We start from the raw sequence: 17,529 nt of genomic DNA, 5'->3' as shown, positions 1-17,529 counted from the left end.
AATGTGGGAGACTCCACAGCCCCCCTGGACAACCTGTTCCAGTGCTCTGGCACTCTCACAGTAAAGAAGTTCTGCCTGATGTTAACGTGGAACCTTCTGTGCTCCAGTTTACACCCATTGCCCCTTGTCCTAGCACTGGGCATCACTGAAAAAACCCCAGCTCCATCATCCTGACACTCACCCTTTACATAGTTGTAACCATTGATGAGGTCACCCCTCAGTCTCCTCTTCTCCAAGCTAAAGAGACCCAGCTCCCTCAGCCTCTCCTCATAAGGGAGATGCTCCACTCCATCATCTTTGTGGCTCTGCGCTGGACTCTTTCAAGCAGTTCCCTGTCCTTCTTAAACTGAGGGGCCCAGAACTGGATGCAATATTCCAGATGCGGCCTCACCGAGGCAGAATAGAGGGGGAGGAGAACCCCTCTTGAAAATAATCTATTATTCTGCTCTGCTCTGTCCTGTCCTATCCTATCCTATCCTATCCTATCCTATCCTATCCTATCCTATCCTATCCTATCCTATCCTATCCTATCCTATCCTATCCATCTCCTATTTGCACCCTACCCTACTCTACTCATTGCAAACACTGCTTTTCCTGGACAACGTACTTTTATTACTAGCCAAGATTAGCAGTGAAAAATATTACAAGTTAATTCAAGCAGAGTAAACTGTTGAGATCTGTACTGGTTTGGGCTGGGGTAGAGTATATTTTCTTTACGGCAGTTCCTATGGGCTGTGTTTGGGTTTGTGCTGGAGCAGTGCTGATTACACAGGGGTATTTCCGTGCAGTCAAGGCCTCTTCTGCTCCTCATCCCAGTGAGCAAGCTGGGGGTGCACAAGAATTTGGGAGGGGACACAGCTGGGACAGTGACCCTGACTCAATTAAGGGACATCCCATGCTATAGGACATTGCACTCAGCATATGAACTGAGGGAAGAAGAAGGAAGGGGGGCATTGGGAGTGGTGAGGTTTGCCTTCCCAATTAGGTGTTATGCAGGATGGAGTCCACTATCCCTGGGAGGTCTGAACACCCACCTGTGATGGGAAGTTGGGAATGAATTCCCAGTTTTCCTTTGCTTGTGCACACACAGCTTTTGCTTTACCTATTAAACTGTCTCTATCTCAACCCAGTGGTTTGCTCACTTGTACCCTTTCAATCCCCTCCCCATCCCACCAGGGGACAGCGCCAGAGGGGCTGTGTGGGGCTGAGCTGTTGGCTGGGTTAAACCACAGCAAGATCCCAGGAACCTCACCAGAAACACATTTATAGAGTGGAAAACAAGCTAATGCAATAGCTGCCTTGGTGCTTCCCACCTAAAGCCACTAACGCCAGGGCAGGCAGATGCACACCGCGGTTCTGATGCTGAGCGCTGGAGCTGCAGGTACCTGCTTGCAGCTGGTGGCCAACAGATGACACTTGCTGATGGAGAGCGCATATTGGAGGCACCCAACAGGGGTGCAGTAGCAGTTGGTTAACATCAGTTCTGGAATGTTTAAATTCCTAAGGGTACTAAAGGTGTGCCACAAGTAGCATTCTCCATAGGGAGACTCTTCTGGGTCTTGTTTCTAGCTTTCCATTAGATCTCCATAATGAAGACACAGAATCACAGCCTGGTTTGGGTTGGAATAAACCTTACAGCTCAACCAGTTCCAACCCCTGCCACGGGCAGGGACCCCTTCCACTGGAGCAGCTTGCTCCAAGCCCCTGTGTCCAACCTGGCCTTGAGCACTGCCAGGGATGGGGCAGCCACAGCTTCTCTGGGCACCCTGTGCCAGCACCACACCACCACCACCAGACGACACAGTTGGTGTTTGACACAGTCTGTCTAAACACCTCCAATCCCAATTCCTGTCCACCCTGAGGGTCACAGTGTCACAACGCTCCTCTGCAAAAGACCCAAGTTCTGAAAACTATCAGCGAGCTCTTCCATTTCCATGGGACTTTATGATACCAACATCGTGTTCCAGAACTTGCTGCAGGGCTTGAGGACAACCTGCCCTCTGCCTCAGTAAAACAGGAAGATCCCTCAGCTTTGGCTGCACTTCCCTTACTGTACCCCTCCTCATGCCCCAGGGCTGCAGGGCAGCAGATGCGGCTGCTGGAGACCCATCAGGTGAAAGAGAGCCAGCACTGGGCACTGCACAGCACCAGACCTCAGCATGCACAGACGGCTGACCTTAAGGTCCTCACAGCAAGGGCTGCACAGGAAACAAACCCCAAATCCCTTCTGATGATCCACCAACTGCTGCAGATCCAAGCACGTTCTGCACTTTGGTGCTTGGTTCGCTGGGTTCCCCCAAGGTGGTTGGTCTCAGTAAATGAATACCACTTGCCCTAGCTGGTATTTGCACACAACATGTGATGCTGAGCATCAAACTTGAACCTTCCTGTGGAGAAAATGTGGCAAAAAACCAGTGGGAGCTTGAGAAGCGAGCAGCTGACAAACAGCAGAGATCCTCCCAACGCGAGCTCCATGCTCCCTACCATTTCCACAGCACCCACCACAACCAGACACCAACGAGCATCAATGGCCTCGGAACAATATTCCTCTGTCCAGGAAACTGGTAGCAGGGATTTGCTGTGGCCACGTGAGATGCAGTCACTGTACGAGCTGCTGCAACCACTGTTTACAGGGTGGCCCTGGGGAGCAATGTATGAGCATTGTATGAATCATATCACTAAACAGACCTGTGGTACTCGGCCAGGAGGAGGGAGGTTGCTCTAGTCTAGGCATGGAAGGATGACTGGTTGAGTTCAGCGTAGTACAAGCCAAGAAATACCATTTTTCAGCATTCTGAGAACAGGACTATCAGTTGTGGATGTGAAAGGCAGGATGGCCTCTCGGGGCCAAGAAACAAAGAAATGAATCCACCTGCTCATCACTTCCCACTACAGTGCTGCATGAAGGGGCTGCTACATCCCTCCCATCTGCTCCACGATTCCCATAGGCAATGGCTGCAGCAAGCCTCATGTCCAAAAGCTGCAGCTCATCTGTTGCTGAGGCTAGGATAAAATAACCTATATCCAAACACTCGGATGGTTTGACTGGGACATCACCTCCCACTACTTGACTGAGGTGGAGAGGGGATGGGTTAGGAAGCACTGGCTCCCCAGCGTGGTGGTGGGTGTTCTCTGCTGGGTGCAGATGATGGGGCAGCTCACATGGACGGCCAGGGCTGGGCTTGGGAAGGACTCAACCCTCAGCAACACTGGCAGAAGCCAGGCAAGGTTTTCACCATCCTCTGCAGCACAAAGGGCAGTTTCCTTTGGGGATCATCCAGCTGCGTCTCACCTAACAAGCAGCCCCCTCCCTCTGCAGGGACTTTGCTGATGCTCTGGTCCCTCCCATTTACAGACCCCTTCTCCAGTTCACCCCACGAGGCCGGAAGCATTTTGCACAGTGTCTAAATGAAGCATGAGTGGTGGTGAGACCTGACAGGAACAAGACAGAGCATTCCCAGCTCCACAGCAGAACGAAGCACCAGGCTGGGAAACACGGGGGTGATGCAGAGCCACCACATCCACCTCCCTGCCATGGGTGCGCTGCTCCCCAAGGGGAATCAGCAGAGCCCCCAGTGCCTCTATCCCAGCAGGACAGCCCATGCCCACTCCCGAGCCACGACCCTCTGCAGCTGCGCTGCTCACAGCCCCTGCAGCACAGCACAGCACAGCCAGACCCAAGTCCCACACAGCCTCACGCCCACCACTCGAGCCACTGCAAGTCCCCTCTCCAGCCTCACAGACAAAGGGAATTATAGAGCCTGCGGATGCTGGGAGGGCAAACGAGGAAAAGGAAAGAAAAAAGGAAACAGGACAAAATTCTATTCCATTTTCCCTAACACAATAACTGCAAATCTGATCTGGCAAAAAAAATGGATGCCATTTTGAGCTGTGAAGTTTCACTTCATGTTGCACAGACTGATGTGAGCAGCACATGGACAGACACGTATGTCACATACATAGGGAAGGGGAGACAGGGGAGGAAGAGGCAGCAACCGTATTCTGACAGGAATGCAAACGCACCCACTGGCACACAGAGTCCTGCTGCGGTACCCCCAGAACAAAGGCAGCTCATGACCCCCCCCAGACAATCACACCCAACATTAAAGCCCAAATCACAACAATCTGCAGGCACCCTGAGGTCCAGAGAAGGATCAGCACCACCAAACGAGCTGGCAGCCACTGTTTGAGCTTCCCCTCCTGCATCTTGCACCCTACATGCCCCGCTGAGCTCTGCTGCCAGCAGCTGCATTTCGGAGACCCCCCTGCCTCTCACCAGCCTCCAGCTGAGGTGGACTTGCCTCCCAAGCACAGGGGCTGAAGCCCGTTTCCTATGTGAATACAAGCACATTCATTACCAGTCCCCAAGGGACTCTCTTTCTTTTGCAGCAGAAAGGTTGGTTTCTGGCAAGAGGAGCCCCAGTAACAAGCCAGTGCAAGGTCCCAGCTGCAGGAGCTCAGGCACTCCAGGGATCTCAGGGGATGGTACCCCGGCATGAGCTGAGGCTCCCAGGAGTCCAGGGTTGAAGGCACGATGCAGGACAGACATCATTCAGCTTGCCCTCATGCTGGGGCTGAACGCCAACAGAGCCAGGGCTCCCAGCAGGAGGATCACAACACCAAATACTATAAGCACTAGAAAGCCACAGAGGGCACAGGCCCTGCCCCATGGGGCTCACACCTATGCCTGATACAGGGCAGATGCGCTTTAGACACCCAACAAACAGGCAGAAGTGAAAGCTACAAATGCAAAGCCACGAACAACAGCATCTGCACCGAGAAACACCCCAGAGTGTGAGTGATGCTCATCTGCCACAAATGGCATTCCTGCAGGATGCAGGCAACCACAGAGCCCAGCTCACTCCCATCGCCTGCTGCCGGGGAAGGGTCCTTCCAAGACCCCAGAGCACAAGGGCTCACACAGGGACACGGGGTCTGGGGCCCCGGGTGAAGTGAGCAGAAGCAGCTTTCCCTCCCAGCCCCGGGACCAAGCGAAAGAAGCAGCCCTTACCTTTGGCCCCTCGCAATACAAACCCGAATCCCTCATGCTCCCTCTTCTGCAGCACGGCCGTCTTCTCCTCAATGATGTAGTCACTGGGCAGGAAAGAGCACAAGAGAATGATGCTAGGGTTAGATTTCAGCACCATGCTGCCAGGCGGAGGTGGTCTTTGTGCCTGTGACAAGGAGACCTCTTCTCATCGACCGTTTCATCTCAGCAAGGAGCTGGGCTCAGTCTGCTTCCCGCCCTCCCTTGCCCAAAGTCAGAACAAAAAGACGAGAGCTACTTTCCCTCAGCGTGGAGGAGGAGGAGGAAAGCCCCGGCTGCCTGGATCCCCCGTCTGCCCACCGGCCCCCTGCTCAGTCACCTGCATACGCATGCAGGGAGCTTACTGATCCCGCTTCGGGCTTCCCTTTAACTGTTGCCCCGAGCGTGGAACTGGAGAGTGAAGCGCCGGAGCAGAGGAGCTGCTGGGGGGGGACGGGCAGCCATCCATCAGGGAAGCAGCTCTCGGAGACTTTCCCGTTGCCTCTTGTACGGAAGGAAATCAGACGCTTGACGACAGGCGAGGCGCCTCTTTGGTAAGTTCCCCGGGAGGGAGAACAGCAGAGTTTATATCCTCATCCCGGCGCTCTGATCTTCTCTTAAAATCCCCCCCCGCGTTGCTAAGGAACGGGCTGTCAGGAGCAGAGGGGGGACGCGGCGCATTGTCCCACTTTAACTGCGCTGCTCCCGCGGCCGGGCCAGAGCGACCAGCAGGGAAAATCCGGCATCGGAGAGGGAGGGCGGGAGGCACGGACGGAGGCGCAGCGCAGCGCGGCGCAGCGGGGCCGGCAGCGACCCTTCCAGCAGCCCAGCCCTGCGTGCGCCGGGGGGCGGCGGGAGGGGGATCCTCGCAGCGAAGGGCGGCTGAAGCGCAGCCCTGCAGATCCCTCCCAGCAGAGCCGCATGGCTGACATCAGCGTGGAATTAATCAAGGGCCTCGCTGCTCCGCGGGGATGGAGCTTTACACACCAAGCCAAGGCTGCGAGAGGCGGGGAGGCAGCGATGGCGCGGGCCGGCCCCCGACACGGTGCGCGCAGCCAGCGCTGGGTCTGCCCGGTGCCGCACCGCACCCAGCACACTGCCAGAGGCAGGGAAAGCCGCTGGCCGGAGGAGGCCGTGCCGGCACGGGGCGGGCTGGGTCACACACTGCGGTACGAGGGGCTCCAACATGCGGTACCGGAGCTGCAGGCGGGCACGCACCCGCCGGCACACAGCCCGTTCCCCTTGCTGCGGGGAAGGGGTCGCTTGCGGGGCCTGAGGCTGGACCCCGTCATCCCGCCGGCACCAGGGTCGGGAGGCGGCTGATGTGCATGGAGGGGGATGTGCTGACATCCCGCGTTGGTGTGCACGCTTTCTAGCAGCCATGGGCTGCGACCGACACACAGCGGGACAGGACACACCTTCTGTATCCCTCATATGGCAGTGCGGCGCTCGCAGGCATCACAGCCCCTTTCTGGGTAGGTAATCCTGTGACTGCCGTATCAGTATCCAGCTCCTAGCAAAAGGGATAGAAATATCCCTTTGTTTTCCAGACCAAAGGAAGGGGATCACAGAAAGATGCCACGGCTGCAGGTACCGAGGCAGTCTGGAAGATATCCAACAGACATCATCCACAGAAACTAATGCAACACCCATTAGCCTGAATTCCTTGGGCTTCCCTGAAATTTCACTAATTTTGTACTTAGGCATCATCCATGAAAAAACAGGGTATCTATAAAACCACTGACTTCCTGCAACAAAGTACCCAGACATGGATAAACTTCAACAAAACCAGTGAACCACTTCACAGGAGGCAGCTGCTGTCACAGCCATCCCTTTATGCCACGTTTTCAACACACTGCCTGTCTCTCCAAAGCAGAGCTGGTTGTACATATGTTCCTCAATATGCATAAAACTCTCCCCTCTACAACAAAATCCTCCCTTCCAAAGTGTAGTGTGTCCTACTGGAAACAGGGTCATGACTACCATGCCCAGAAGAGGTCATAACAGCAACATAACTCTCCTGTCCCTGTACCAAGAGCCAGGGAACCTCAGACCTTTGATTCCCCTATAGAATAGTTGTGACTACCCCACAGCAGGCAGTGCTCAAGGCCAGGTTGGATGGGGCTTGGAGCAAGCTGCTCTAGTGGAAGCTGTCCCTGCCCGTGGCAGGGAGTTGGGATTGGATGAGCTTTAAGGTCTCTTCCAACCCAAACCTGCGGTAAGCCTTTGTCACCTACTTGAACCATGACTTACCATTAGCAGGAGACCTAGGCTTAAGACATTTCGTATGCATAGGGAGGGACATACTTCCTTTTCCATATGACATGTCAATCCTTGTAGATGTCCCGCACTACACCATAACCCCATGCCACTTCTAAGAGCGTGTTTGTGCCCGTGTGTATTTAAGAGAAAGAGAAAAAAGAGAAACAAATGTTTAAGTACAAAATCATCATCTCCGTATTCCTGTGGTGGGCTCAGGTGCTCTGTCAGTGCTGCTGTGATGGCTTTGCACTGAGAAAGCCAGGAATCCACAATGAAAGGAAATCCGGTACCTCCAACTCCTCTGGGGTTCGACCACCCACCTGATAAAGTGACAAAACTCTTGCCAAAACTGCTTGTACCCTGTGTAAGCACAATTTCACCCAGCCTCTCCCCAGTCCTCATCTACCAAGACTTGAGACGCGTTCAACCTGCTGCTGCTCTTACCACAAGTTATTCTGCAAAAGGAATCTTTGATTCCTTCCACCACCTCCAAATTATTCCTCCTCCTCCAAATAAACTGACAAGAAGTACCTTAATCCAACCCCATAATCTTGTCAGGAGCAATAGGAGAACTCCCTAACATGCTGCTTTCCATCCCCGAGCACTCCAGAAGTCCTTGTGCAGAGCTCCCTATGGGATTTTGGGGCACGCTGGACATGGATTTAGCTCACTCTCTTGCTCTGTGTCATCCACAGAGAGATTTATAAAGTTAAGATCTGCAAGAGGGATCTTGCAAGAGCACTCCCAGTTTCAGTCCATACAGAACCTACAAACCCTTTGCCTCCTGCCACCCAGCTCTACAGGTGCCGAAAAGTCCTCAGGTTCATAAAACCCATTGGTCACCTTCACGTTTTGATAGAACCACACTACTCAGTTCTATAGACAGATAACTCTAGAAAGTGAAATTAAAAGTCCCTCCACCTTTGTGAACTAGAACCATGGGGAACAGAGAGACACCAGAGTGCTGCTGATCAGCACTGCTGGGAGCAGCAGTAAAACCCTGCCTGGCAAGGAGCTGAAGCAGTGCCATCAAAGACCCGTGACAGTGTCAGACCAAAAAATAACCTGGATTACTCATTTTCTTATTTCTGTCTAAATGAAAATAGGAACTTTCAGAAAGTAGTAGGAAGGTATTTTAAGGTATCAGAGAAGGACTAAGCAAAATAATGATGCAATACCCTTGTGACATAGATGCTTAAAGAAAGTTCTGATAGGCAGTGGAACAGAGCACCTCGAGTTCACTGCCAGGGCACTGTGCCCCACACAGCACCAGGAAATGAGCACACAGATGAGCCAATGCAATGACACAGAGCTCACGGCTCTTCAGAGCTGCTCCTTGAGATGACACGGGGTTCCCAGACCATCCCGTTTCTGCAGGGTTGAGTGCCAGACTTGCTCCTGGTTTCACTTTTGTCTAAACAGCAAAGATAGGCTCTTACCCTAAAGTCAAAAACATGCAGTTAAGAGAATTCAGTGTTTATTTCAGTTGCTGGGCCCAGAGGAGTTCACTGAGGGTGCCTCAGCAATAGAAAGCACCCTACGCCAGCAATGGGCTGTCTCTGGAGGTGGGATGGGATGAGGATGTGAAAAAGGAATGATGCTTGTCTTTCTTAAAGACAGGTGGTAAAAGGAACTATAACACGAAGCAACTCATCTTTAATTCCCAGGAAAATCCTCTAACAAACAGCACAACAGTTTGAAAACATCCAGAAGAAAAGAAAGGGATAAAGAGCAGGTGGCATGGATTTGAAAGAACCGATGGTGCTAAATGAACCTCATTTCTGTTTGAACGTGATAGGGCTCATGAACACGGGGAAGGCAGCTCTGTGATACCTTCTAGGGTGTCAGTTAAGTGTTCTGAACGCTCTCACAAGGCGTTCTCATAAAAATCAAGGGGAATATAAACTACTGCAAAGTAGGTAGCAGGTTTGACACATTTTTCACCCCTGAAGGATGTATCAAGTGGGATTTCACAGGGGTCTGTCGTGGGACAAACTCAACATATTCATCAATGAGTAGGATGTAACAAAGAGTAATGTGAAATTTGGAGAAGATACCATCTGAGAGGGTAGCAGCATGTTGGAAGAGCAGATCTGGATTCACGTGGTACTACCACTGGAGAGATGGTCTGAAAAATCATAGAATCCCAGACTGGTTTGGGTTGGAAAGGACCCTAAGATCATCCAGTTCCAACCCCTTGCCATGGGCAGGGACCCCTTCCACTGGAGCAGCTTGCTCCAAGCCCCTGTGTCCAACCTGGCCTTGAGCACTGCCAGGGATGGGGCAGCCACAGCTTCTCTGGGCACCCTGTGCCAGCGCCTCAGCACCCTCACAGGGAAGAGCTTCTGCCTTCTCTCAAACCTGAACTTCCCTTTTTTCACTTTGAAGCCATCACCCCTTGTCCTATCGCTACCAGTCCCTGATGAAGAGACACAGAGGATAAAGGAGAAATGCAAGGTCCTGCAGGCAGGAACTCAGAAAAGCAAACCAGAAGATGGAGAAGGTCTGTCTGGGCAGCCGGCTGGCAGGAGGGGCCGCCAGATTCATCCTGGATTTGGAAACATTGGCAGCAGTGTTGTGCTTTTGTAAAAACAAGATGACAACCTGATTGGGATCCATGAGCAGGAATGTTGTCTGAATCCTGAAATAATCCTCTTGCCCTACCCCATGCTGCAGTAGCCTTGGAGTCACCTACTGAAATGTGGGTGCATACAAAAAAGGCACCTGCAGTGAGAAATCCTCTGGGCTCCTGTTGGACTCAATGGAGAGGAGCTGCTCCATGAAGTCAATGGAGCTGTGAGTCACCCCATGCTGAAACAACTCCCACATTTTGTCAAGTGAATGGCTCCAGCAACTGCACACATCTGCATCGGAGGAGCTCACACACCTACAAGCGATGGGAACCACATCATGAGGTTAGGTAACACTCCAGTTGCCCAGATCATAGCACCACAATTCCAGAAGGGTGTGGGTCAGGAGGGGAGAGTCCCAAGGGGGGCACTGGAAGGTAAAAAGCCCAGCAGGAAAGTAAAAGCCTGGTTTGACTGATTGGCTTGATTATTCCCATGAGAAAATGCTTAAGGACTAACACTGCTGAAGCATGGGAAGGGGGTGGTGATGGAAGGCCCCTCACTGGGAACTTTCAGAGAGATCTCTCTCAAATTAAAGTTCAGCTGAAGCTGCTGTTGGTGGAGAAAGGGACCATTTCAGGCCTCTCCCATTAGAAACTTCACGCAGATACCATGGTGTTCCACACCTCCAGCCAGGCACTGGGAGGGGTTCAATTCTGCTTGTGCAGGAAACATCTCCCACAGCACAGGGATTATTTATGTTAAATACATGGGGCACAGACCATGCTGTGGCCCCAAGAGCTTGTGGTACAGCCCGAGTCCTTATAGACAAACGTTCTTCTCTCCCTGCAAAACATCAAAGCCACAAACAGGGTAGCTCATTCCAAACTGCATTCTAGAGATTGCCTCTGGCCAGGGCTGGCCTTGCCCTATGGCTGTGCTCAACCAGGACAGAGCAAGTTGGCAGGGATCAAATCTATGCTATTCAGCAAGGTAGCAAGGACAGGAGACAGCAGCCAGGTCTCACTTGAGAGAGATGAAGCTTTAGGGAGAAGGTTGGGTTTATCTGCAAACAGGCTTTGTGGCTCCTAGCGGGAATCACTGGGGAATGGGTATGTCCCGGGGGGTTGGGATCAGCGAGCAGGTCGCTATTGAGCTGCCCAGCCCCAAGGGCTCTGAGGGGCTGATGTCACAGCCCTGTTCCCCTGCAGCATGACGCCAGGCACAGTGTTCTGGAGCTGCATTGCTTGGCTCTATCTGAACATGAGAGGAAAAGAATGACCACAGTGGGTCACAAGCAGGAGTCTTGTCTTGAACATATGCTGAGAGCAGCAGCCTGGGAAAGCAGAAAGGAGCAGGTCTGAAGTCTCCTACTGCTGGCTTGGAAGAGCTCCCAGCGCAGAGACTGGAGCCAGATGACCCCAGCAGCAACATCTGAAGTGAAACTAGGAAAAGCCCTATCCCAAATGGAAAAGTAAACCACTTAAATCTCCTCTGTAGATGAGGATACCTCTGGGGATGCAGGTGACAGTGGTTCTTCAGTAGGGAAAGGACAGGAGAGAGCCTTTGGACAAAGGCCTGTAGGGCCAGGCCAAGGGGAATGGCTTGAACCTGCCCGAGGGGAGACTGAGCTGAGCTCTTAGGCAGAAGCTCTTCCCTGTGAGGGTGCTGAGGCGCTGGCACAGGGTGCCCAGAGAAGCTGTGGCTGCCCCATCCCTGGCAGTGCTCAAGGCCAGGTTGGACACAGGGGCTTGGAGCAAGCTGCTCCAGTGGAAGGGGTCCCTGCCCGTGGCAGGGGTTGGAGCTGGAGGAGCTTTAAGGTCCCTTCAATCCAAACCAACCTGTGGCTGTGTGCTTCTATGACAGCAGGAAATGGAGAGGGGGCTGGAATGGAGCCTGTTTGTGCTCTGAACTGGTCCTGGAGCACTGATTATCATCAGTAAGATTTTCTGTTTAATTCAGGCAGGAGGCAGCTCATCAAGGCTCTGATTATGAGCTACGTCAAAAGCAAACTGACAGATGAAAAGCAACTCTAGCTTCAGAAGAAACCATCTTCCAGTCACACACCCCCAGGCCCCAGGAAGGATGCCTGGCTCCAGGTCATGTTCCCTCCAGCACTGGTCAAATGCATTTCAGAGACCAGTTAAAAACCAAACTCACCATTGCCCAGTCCAAGGTGAAATGGGGGCTGCGAGCACCGGAGGAATTCTGAAGACAGGCTGTTGCAGAAGGTGAGGAAGAGCATTAGGGAAAGGAACTGGAAAGCAGCATCTTCCCCATTCAAACAAAGGCAGCTTTCACAGGAAGTTCTCAGCACTTAAATTTCATTTAAGCACATCAAACTGGTGACTTCTAGGACATTAACCAAAACATTCAAAGAGACAATAAGACAGCTCATGAAAGGGAGCATGATGTCTAAGAATGCTCAAGATATGTTTTGCCTGACTCAAACCAGCAGCAATATTGAGAAAGCCACTGAGACCTTGCTGCAAACGCCAACAAGCAGTCAAGGAAAAGATGCCATTGCAGAGAGGCACAGAAGATGAGAAAGCTGGGGCTGTTCAGCCTGGAGAAGAGAAGGCTGCGTGGAGACCTCACAGCAGCCTTCCTGTATCTGAAGGGGGCCTATAGGGATGCTGAGGATGGACTCTTCATTAGGGACTGTAGTGATAGGACAAGGGGTAAGGGGTTAAAACTGAAACAGGGGAAGTTTAGATTGGATCTAAGGAGGAAATTCTTTCCTGTTAGGGTGGTGAGGCACTGGAATGGGTTGCCCAAGGAGGTTGTGAATGCTCCATCCCTGGCAGTGTTCAAGGCCAGGTTGGATGAGGCCTTGGGTAATACGGTTTAGTGCGAGGTGTCCCTGCCCATGGCAGGGGGGTTGGAACTGGATGATCTTAAGGGCCTTTCCAACCTGAACTGTTCTATGATTCTGTGATTCTAAGATGAGACCCTGGAATAATCAGGCTTATATTTATACTGGCAGGAGAAACCTCTTTGTGCTGGGTTTTCATCCCCGGAAGAGGCGTTGCCAGAAGAGGTGCTGCAGCTGATGAGGGGATTCTGTCCAGCTCCTTCCCCCTGAATGTGCCCCAGAGAACCTGACACTGACAGTGACAACTGACCAGGGGAGAGCAAACACGGGCTCAGTCCACTGGGAGGCAAAGTCAGGTCCATCACTCAAAAGCCTCCCATTACCCCTTCTTCAGTGCAAAATGGTGTCTTCTCAAGTAGGAGGCAAAGGCAGGCTCTGATCCAGGCTCAGCGCTGCCAATGTCACCTGTGGGAATTCTGCTCCTTGGGAACAGCGCCGTTCCCAGCCGAGGTGGAGCTGTGTGGCTGCGCAGAGGCACAGAGGAGGTAACGCACAGCAGCAGCTCCAGCCTTTCCGTGCATCACGAGCTCACACAATTCATCCTGCTTCTCTTCAAAGGGGAAAACGGTCACAGACAGAGGGATGCTCCAGGAGTTACCCCAGCGCTGCCTCCAGCTGCCACATGCACTGGGGAAGGAGAGATGACGCCTGAGACCTCCCTTTGCTTGGGAAGGAGATTTAAGAACATTATCTCTGCCTCTTGCCCAATGTGCATTCAGGAAAGAACAATTATTTCTATAAATAACAAAAACAGGTCCTAGAAAATCAAAATTCTACAGCATGGATTTATTCCATCCTCAGCAAAAGAGACAGATGGAGACTGTTTAAGGGCACCGTGCTGGAGACACAGTATGAATACATGCCACAGATTGAGAAAGAACAGGAAGAAGCTGGCATGGCTAAACAGCAGGGAAGGGAGGTTATTAAACCCAAGAAAAGATCCTTCACAGAGCTGAAACCACGTTCAAATGAGGAACGGGGAGAGAATCGTGATCTCTTGCAAGTTAAATGTAGAAACACAGCATGATGGGCAAAGCATGAATCTATGGAACGATTTGCAAAGACATCAAAACTGATACTACATCAGTTGCTATGGAGCAGGAAGCCTGTCAGAGCAGGCTCAGATGACCATGGTATCAAAGCAGCACTCAGAGAAGGTTGGGCCACTCCAGAGAAACTAACTACAGCTTGTGCTTCCCTGTGTTTCTCCAAGAGGTTATGGAGTAAAAAGGAGAGGATCACCCATCAGGACTAGGCAGCAGAGAACTACAGTGTCTCAGGTACATCGTGGGTGATAGATGTCCGACTCATGGTGCCCAGAAGCACAGCAGGACTCAGGCTGGGCTTGCAGACATGGGAGGCCCCTTCTCACAGGGTACCAGCAGAGAAAGAAGGTGCTGCAGGCCCATCATCCTAATGCCTCAGTGGGCAAGGCTCTAGCAACATCTGCATTGTGGTCAGCCCTAATCAGCAGAGGTTTTACTGCTCAGAGCATTTGGGGTTATCAGTGCAGGCCATGCCGCTGATCCCTAGTCTGCTGCCTCTATCGTTGCTCTCTCCTACAGATGTTTCCATTGACACTGTGTCCTGGGTTTAGCAGTAGCAGTCAGGTTTAAACCACGACATACTGTAATCATACCAGTCTTTGTATGTCTCTTACAGAATGTCCACACCAGGACTCACCTGGTGTCCGGGAGTCCTGTCCTCCTGCCGGTGATGCTGGTACCTCTTACAGCTTGCTGCTGGCCACGCCAACCAGCTCCATTTGTGGTGTTGGTCATCATAGACCAGATCATAGGCTGGTTTGTGTTGGGAGGGACCTTAAAGCTCATCCAGTCCCAACCCCTGCCACAGGCAGGGACCCCTTCCACTGGAGCAGCTTCCTCCAAGCCCCTGTGTCCAACCTGGCCTTGAGCACTGCCAGGGATGGGGCAGCCACAGCTTCTCTGGGCACCCTGTGCCAGCGCCTCAGCACCCTCACAGGGAAGAGCTTCTGCCTAAGAGCTCAGCTCAGTCTCCCCTCGGGCAGGTCCAAGCCATTCCCCTTGGCCTGGCCCTACAGGCACACTTGCTTTGGTGAAATAGTACTGGAGGGCACCAGCTCATCCAAGGTCAGGAGGTGCCGGGTTTTCTTGACACACACACTTGTCTAATGAGCTGAACATCCTCGGGCAGCACTTCAGTCCTGTAATACTGGAAACTGCTGCACTCTGCAGACAGTCTCTGGTCTTTCTCCTGCTGATGGCGACATGGCCCAAGATATGGCACCATTTCTTCAAGTCATAGCAGTCTGCATCAAAGGTAAATCCAGCTCCCTGTGATAGCTGCAACTCTGACATCACCCTCATGAAGCCCACAGGTAGGCCCCAGAATCACTGAGAACAACTGTCTTATTGTCTTTCAGAAGTCCTTTGAGTTACAGGACATTCAAAACAATCAGAGAAGCAGCTTGTGTCCCCTAAATGGAGCAGTGAACGCAATGAGCCACAGCTCCACACCTCGTGCCTGCATTTCCCACAGCTGCGGGGGATCAGAGTTTCCCACTCTTGCTGCAATACCAGAAGCAGAGGCCCTCAGAGGGCCCAGTTTGAGGACCACGAGTGCACACCAAAACCTCGTGGAATGACGCAGTAACTTGCTGGAGGGTCACACGTCGGAACTGATTTAGAACAGTTCCTCAGTGGAGGCGGTACTCAGAGAGGCATCAATGCATCCTTGCTGTCTTACAAATGGTTGTATTTTACCAGGAGTACTGCTGCAACCTGAGATTTCACCAATTTAGTCCTCATTCTCTAAGAGCTCAATAGCAGTCATTTCATTTCTCCAAGAGTATAGATGTCACTTATGCAGCATTGTGTGCTATGGCTGTTCTTGTGCTGTTGTGGCAATCCACAGGGATGACTTCCAGTACCAGCAGCCTCATGTCACCAGCTGCTTCAGCAGGTGAGTCAAGGGACCCTGATGATTTCCTGGGGATGCCATGCATGGCTGTGCCCACCCCAAGGCAGTTCTGGATGTCTCAGAATACCAGATGCCCCTGTCTCTGCTCTAACCATCGGAGTGTGTTCCTGGACAGCACTGCCACCATCATCACCAGCTGCTAGCTCCAAGGTGAGGCTTTCCCTGCCTGCACACGCACGGATCCCTTCCATAATGTCTGCAACAAGAAATATGCTTAGCACATAGTCACATCCATACCTTGTGTACACTGCGACTGCAACGGTTCCAGACTGAACACGAGCAGTGTAGTCACTATTGATCAACACATCCTTTATGGTCTAACTGACAGCTCCTGTCTCTTTAACAAATGATTTACCACCTTCAGAATGAAAAACCCCCTGAATGATGGGTTTGGGTTTGTGTCTTCAGCTGTCAGGCTGTGCGGTGCTGCCATGAATCACACCAGGCAGGAGCTGCAGCTCCCCTGACCCGTGACGGTGCCTCCACAAGGGGCAGTGGAACTGAACATTGCTCAGGCCAGGATGCACCAAGAGCTCAGGGTTCAACCCTCACCTCTCACCCCAACATGGCTGAGAGACCAGGAGCAGCTCAGCAGCCCCAGCTCTGCTTCCTGCCCCATGTGAAGGGGCAGCATCACACAAAGATGGTTTCAGATTTACCCATCAGGTGAAAAGAACTCATCCCACCCCACTGGATGGGTCCATTTCACAAACTGGCTCCCCAGGGCTCTGGGAGAGGCTGGAAAATCCTCCTGGAGATCCCTACACTGCAGCCCCCAGCACTCGTTTTTCTTCCTGGACTCACATTTCCAGGTCGTACTTAGGATATTCAGTAATTTGCACAACTCTCATTCCAACACAGTGGCTGTTTCCCTTGGGGCTGACACATTTCCTCTGTAATAATTATCATTAACTTTTTACTGTAATTAAGAATAACTTCCAGTTAACACATGGGCTCTCACTATATATTTTGTCATCTCTGTTTAGAACATGAACACCCTGAAACAAAACCTCTTTTTTGTAGCTTCCATGTTGGCAATTTAGCGTTCAGTGCTTACAGAGGGTTTCCAACCAGCAAAGACATCATGTGAAAACCAGTTCATTCACTAGGCCACCTCCCGTGTTTACCTCCTATTTCTGTGGGCAGAAGCTGTGGCTGCCCCATCCCTGGCAGTGCTCAAGGCCAGGTTGGACACAGGGGCTTGGAGCAAGCTGCTCCAGTGGAAGGGGTCCCTGCCCATGGCAGGGGTTGGAGCTGGAGGAGCTTTAACATCCCTCCTAACCCAAACCACTCTGTAATCCTACTGGCATCAGTGACAGTGGCCCCTATTCCACTGACACCACTAGAAGCACTGTTAGTGAAATTCGGTTTGCACAACCCTAATGCTGCTATTATGCAACAAGAGAGCTCCTTTGCCCCAAGCCCAGTGAGATGTGGAAAGTGACTTCTCAAACTCCCAAAGAGACTGGATGCAGATGTGAACCAAGAGCCCCTCACCCCCGGCACGAGCCACTTTCCCATATCTTACTGAACTTTAGTTAACAATCCATCACCTCCCCTTTGTGTCTTGTCCTCCTGACTGTCACATACACAACTGCAGACAACCCCAAATCTCTCTTTCAGCGACCTGTTGCAGAAACGTATTTACTTCTTTCAGTTTTGTACTCACACTAATACATGCTGGTTGTCCAGACGCCAAGGGTCCTCCCACCCACAAAAAAGAACCACCTAGAAATGCCACATACTGCAATGAGAGACCATCTTAGACCCATCAGCACCACACAGGCCAACTGAAGAGCAAGTGAGAGTCATTCCCTGCCCAGGGCACACTCCTG

The 17,529-nt window shown here is 52.1% G+C and overlaps 1 protein-coding gene across 1 annotated transcript in view; it reads right to left on the bottom strand.

Moving 5' to 3' along the window:
* SHANK3 (SH3 and multiple ankyrin repeat domains 3) overlaps positions 1-17,529 on the bottom strand; it is a 306,306-nt gene that overhangs the window by 73,370 nt on the left and 215,407 nt on the right. Inside the window, exon 15 of the mRNA XM_061362564.1 lies at positions 5,012-5,094. Coding sequence (XP_061218548.1) covers positions 5,012-5,094 — 83 coding nt within the window. The remainder of the gene's footprint in view (positions 1-5,011; positions 5,095-17,529) is intronic.

This window comes from Neopsephotus bourkii, unplaced genomic scaffold (genome assembly GCF_033783945.1).
Source record: "Neopsephotus bourkii isolate Nb327-2 ecotype Australia unplaced genomic scaffold, CSIRO-AGI_Nbou_v1 NB_1128, whole genome shotgun sequence".
NCBI classification, from domain to species: Eukaryota; Metazoa; Chordata; class Aves; order Psittaciformes; family Psittacidae; genus Neopsephotus; species Neopsephotus bourkii.
This window is presented reverse-complemented; position numbering and strand designations above follow the sequence as displayed.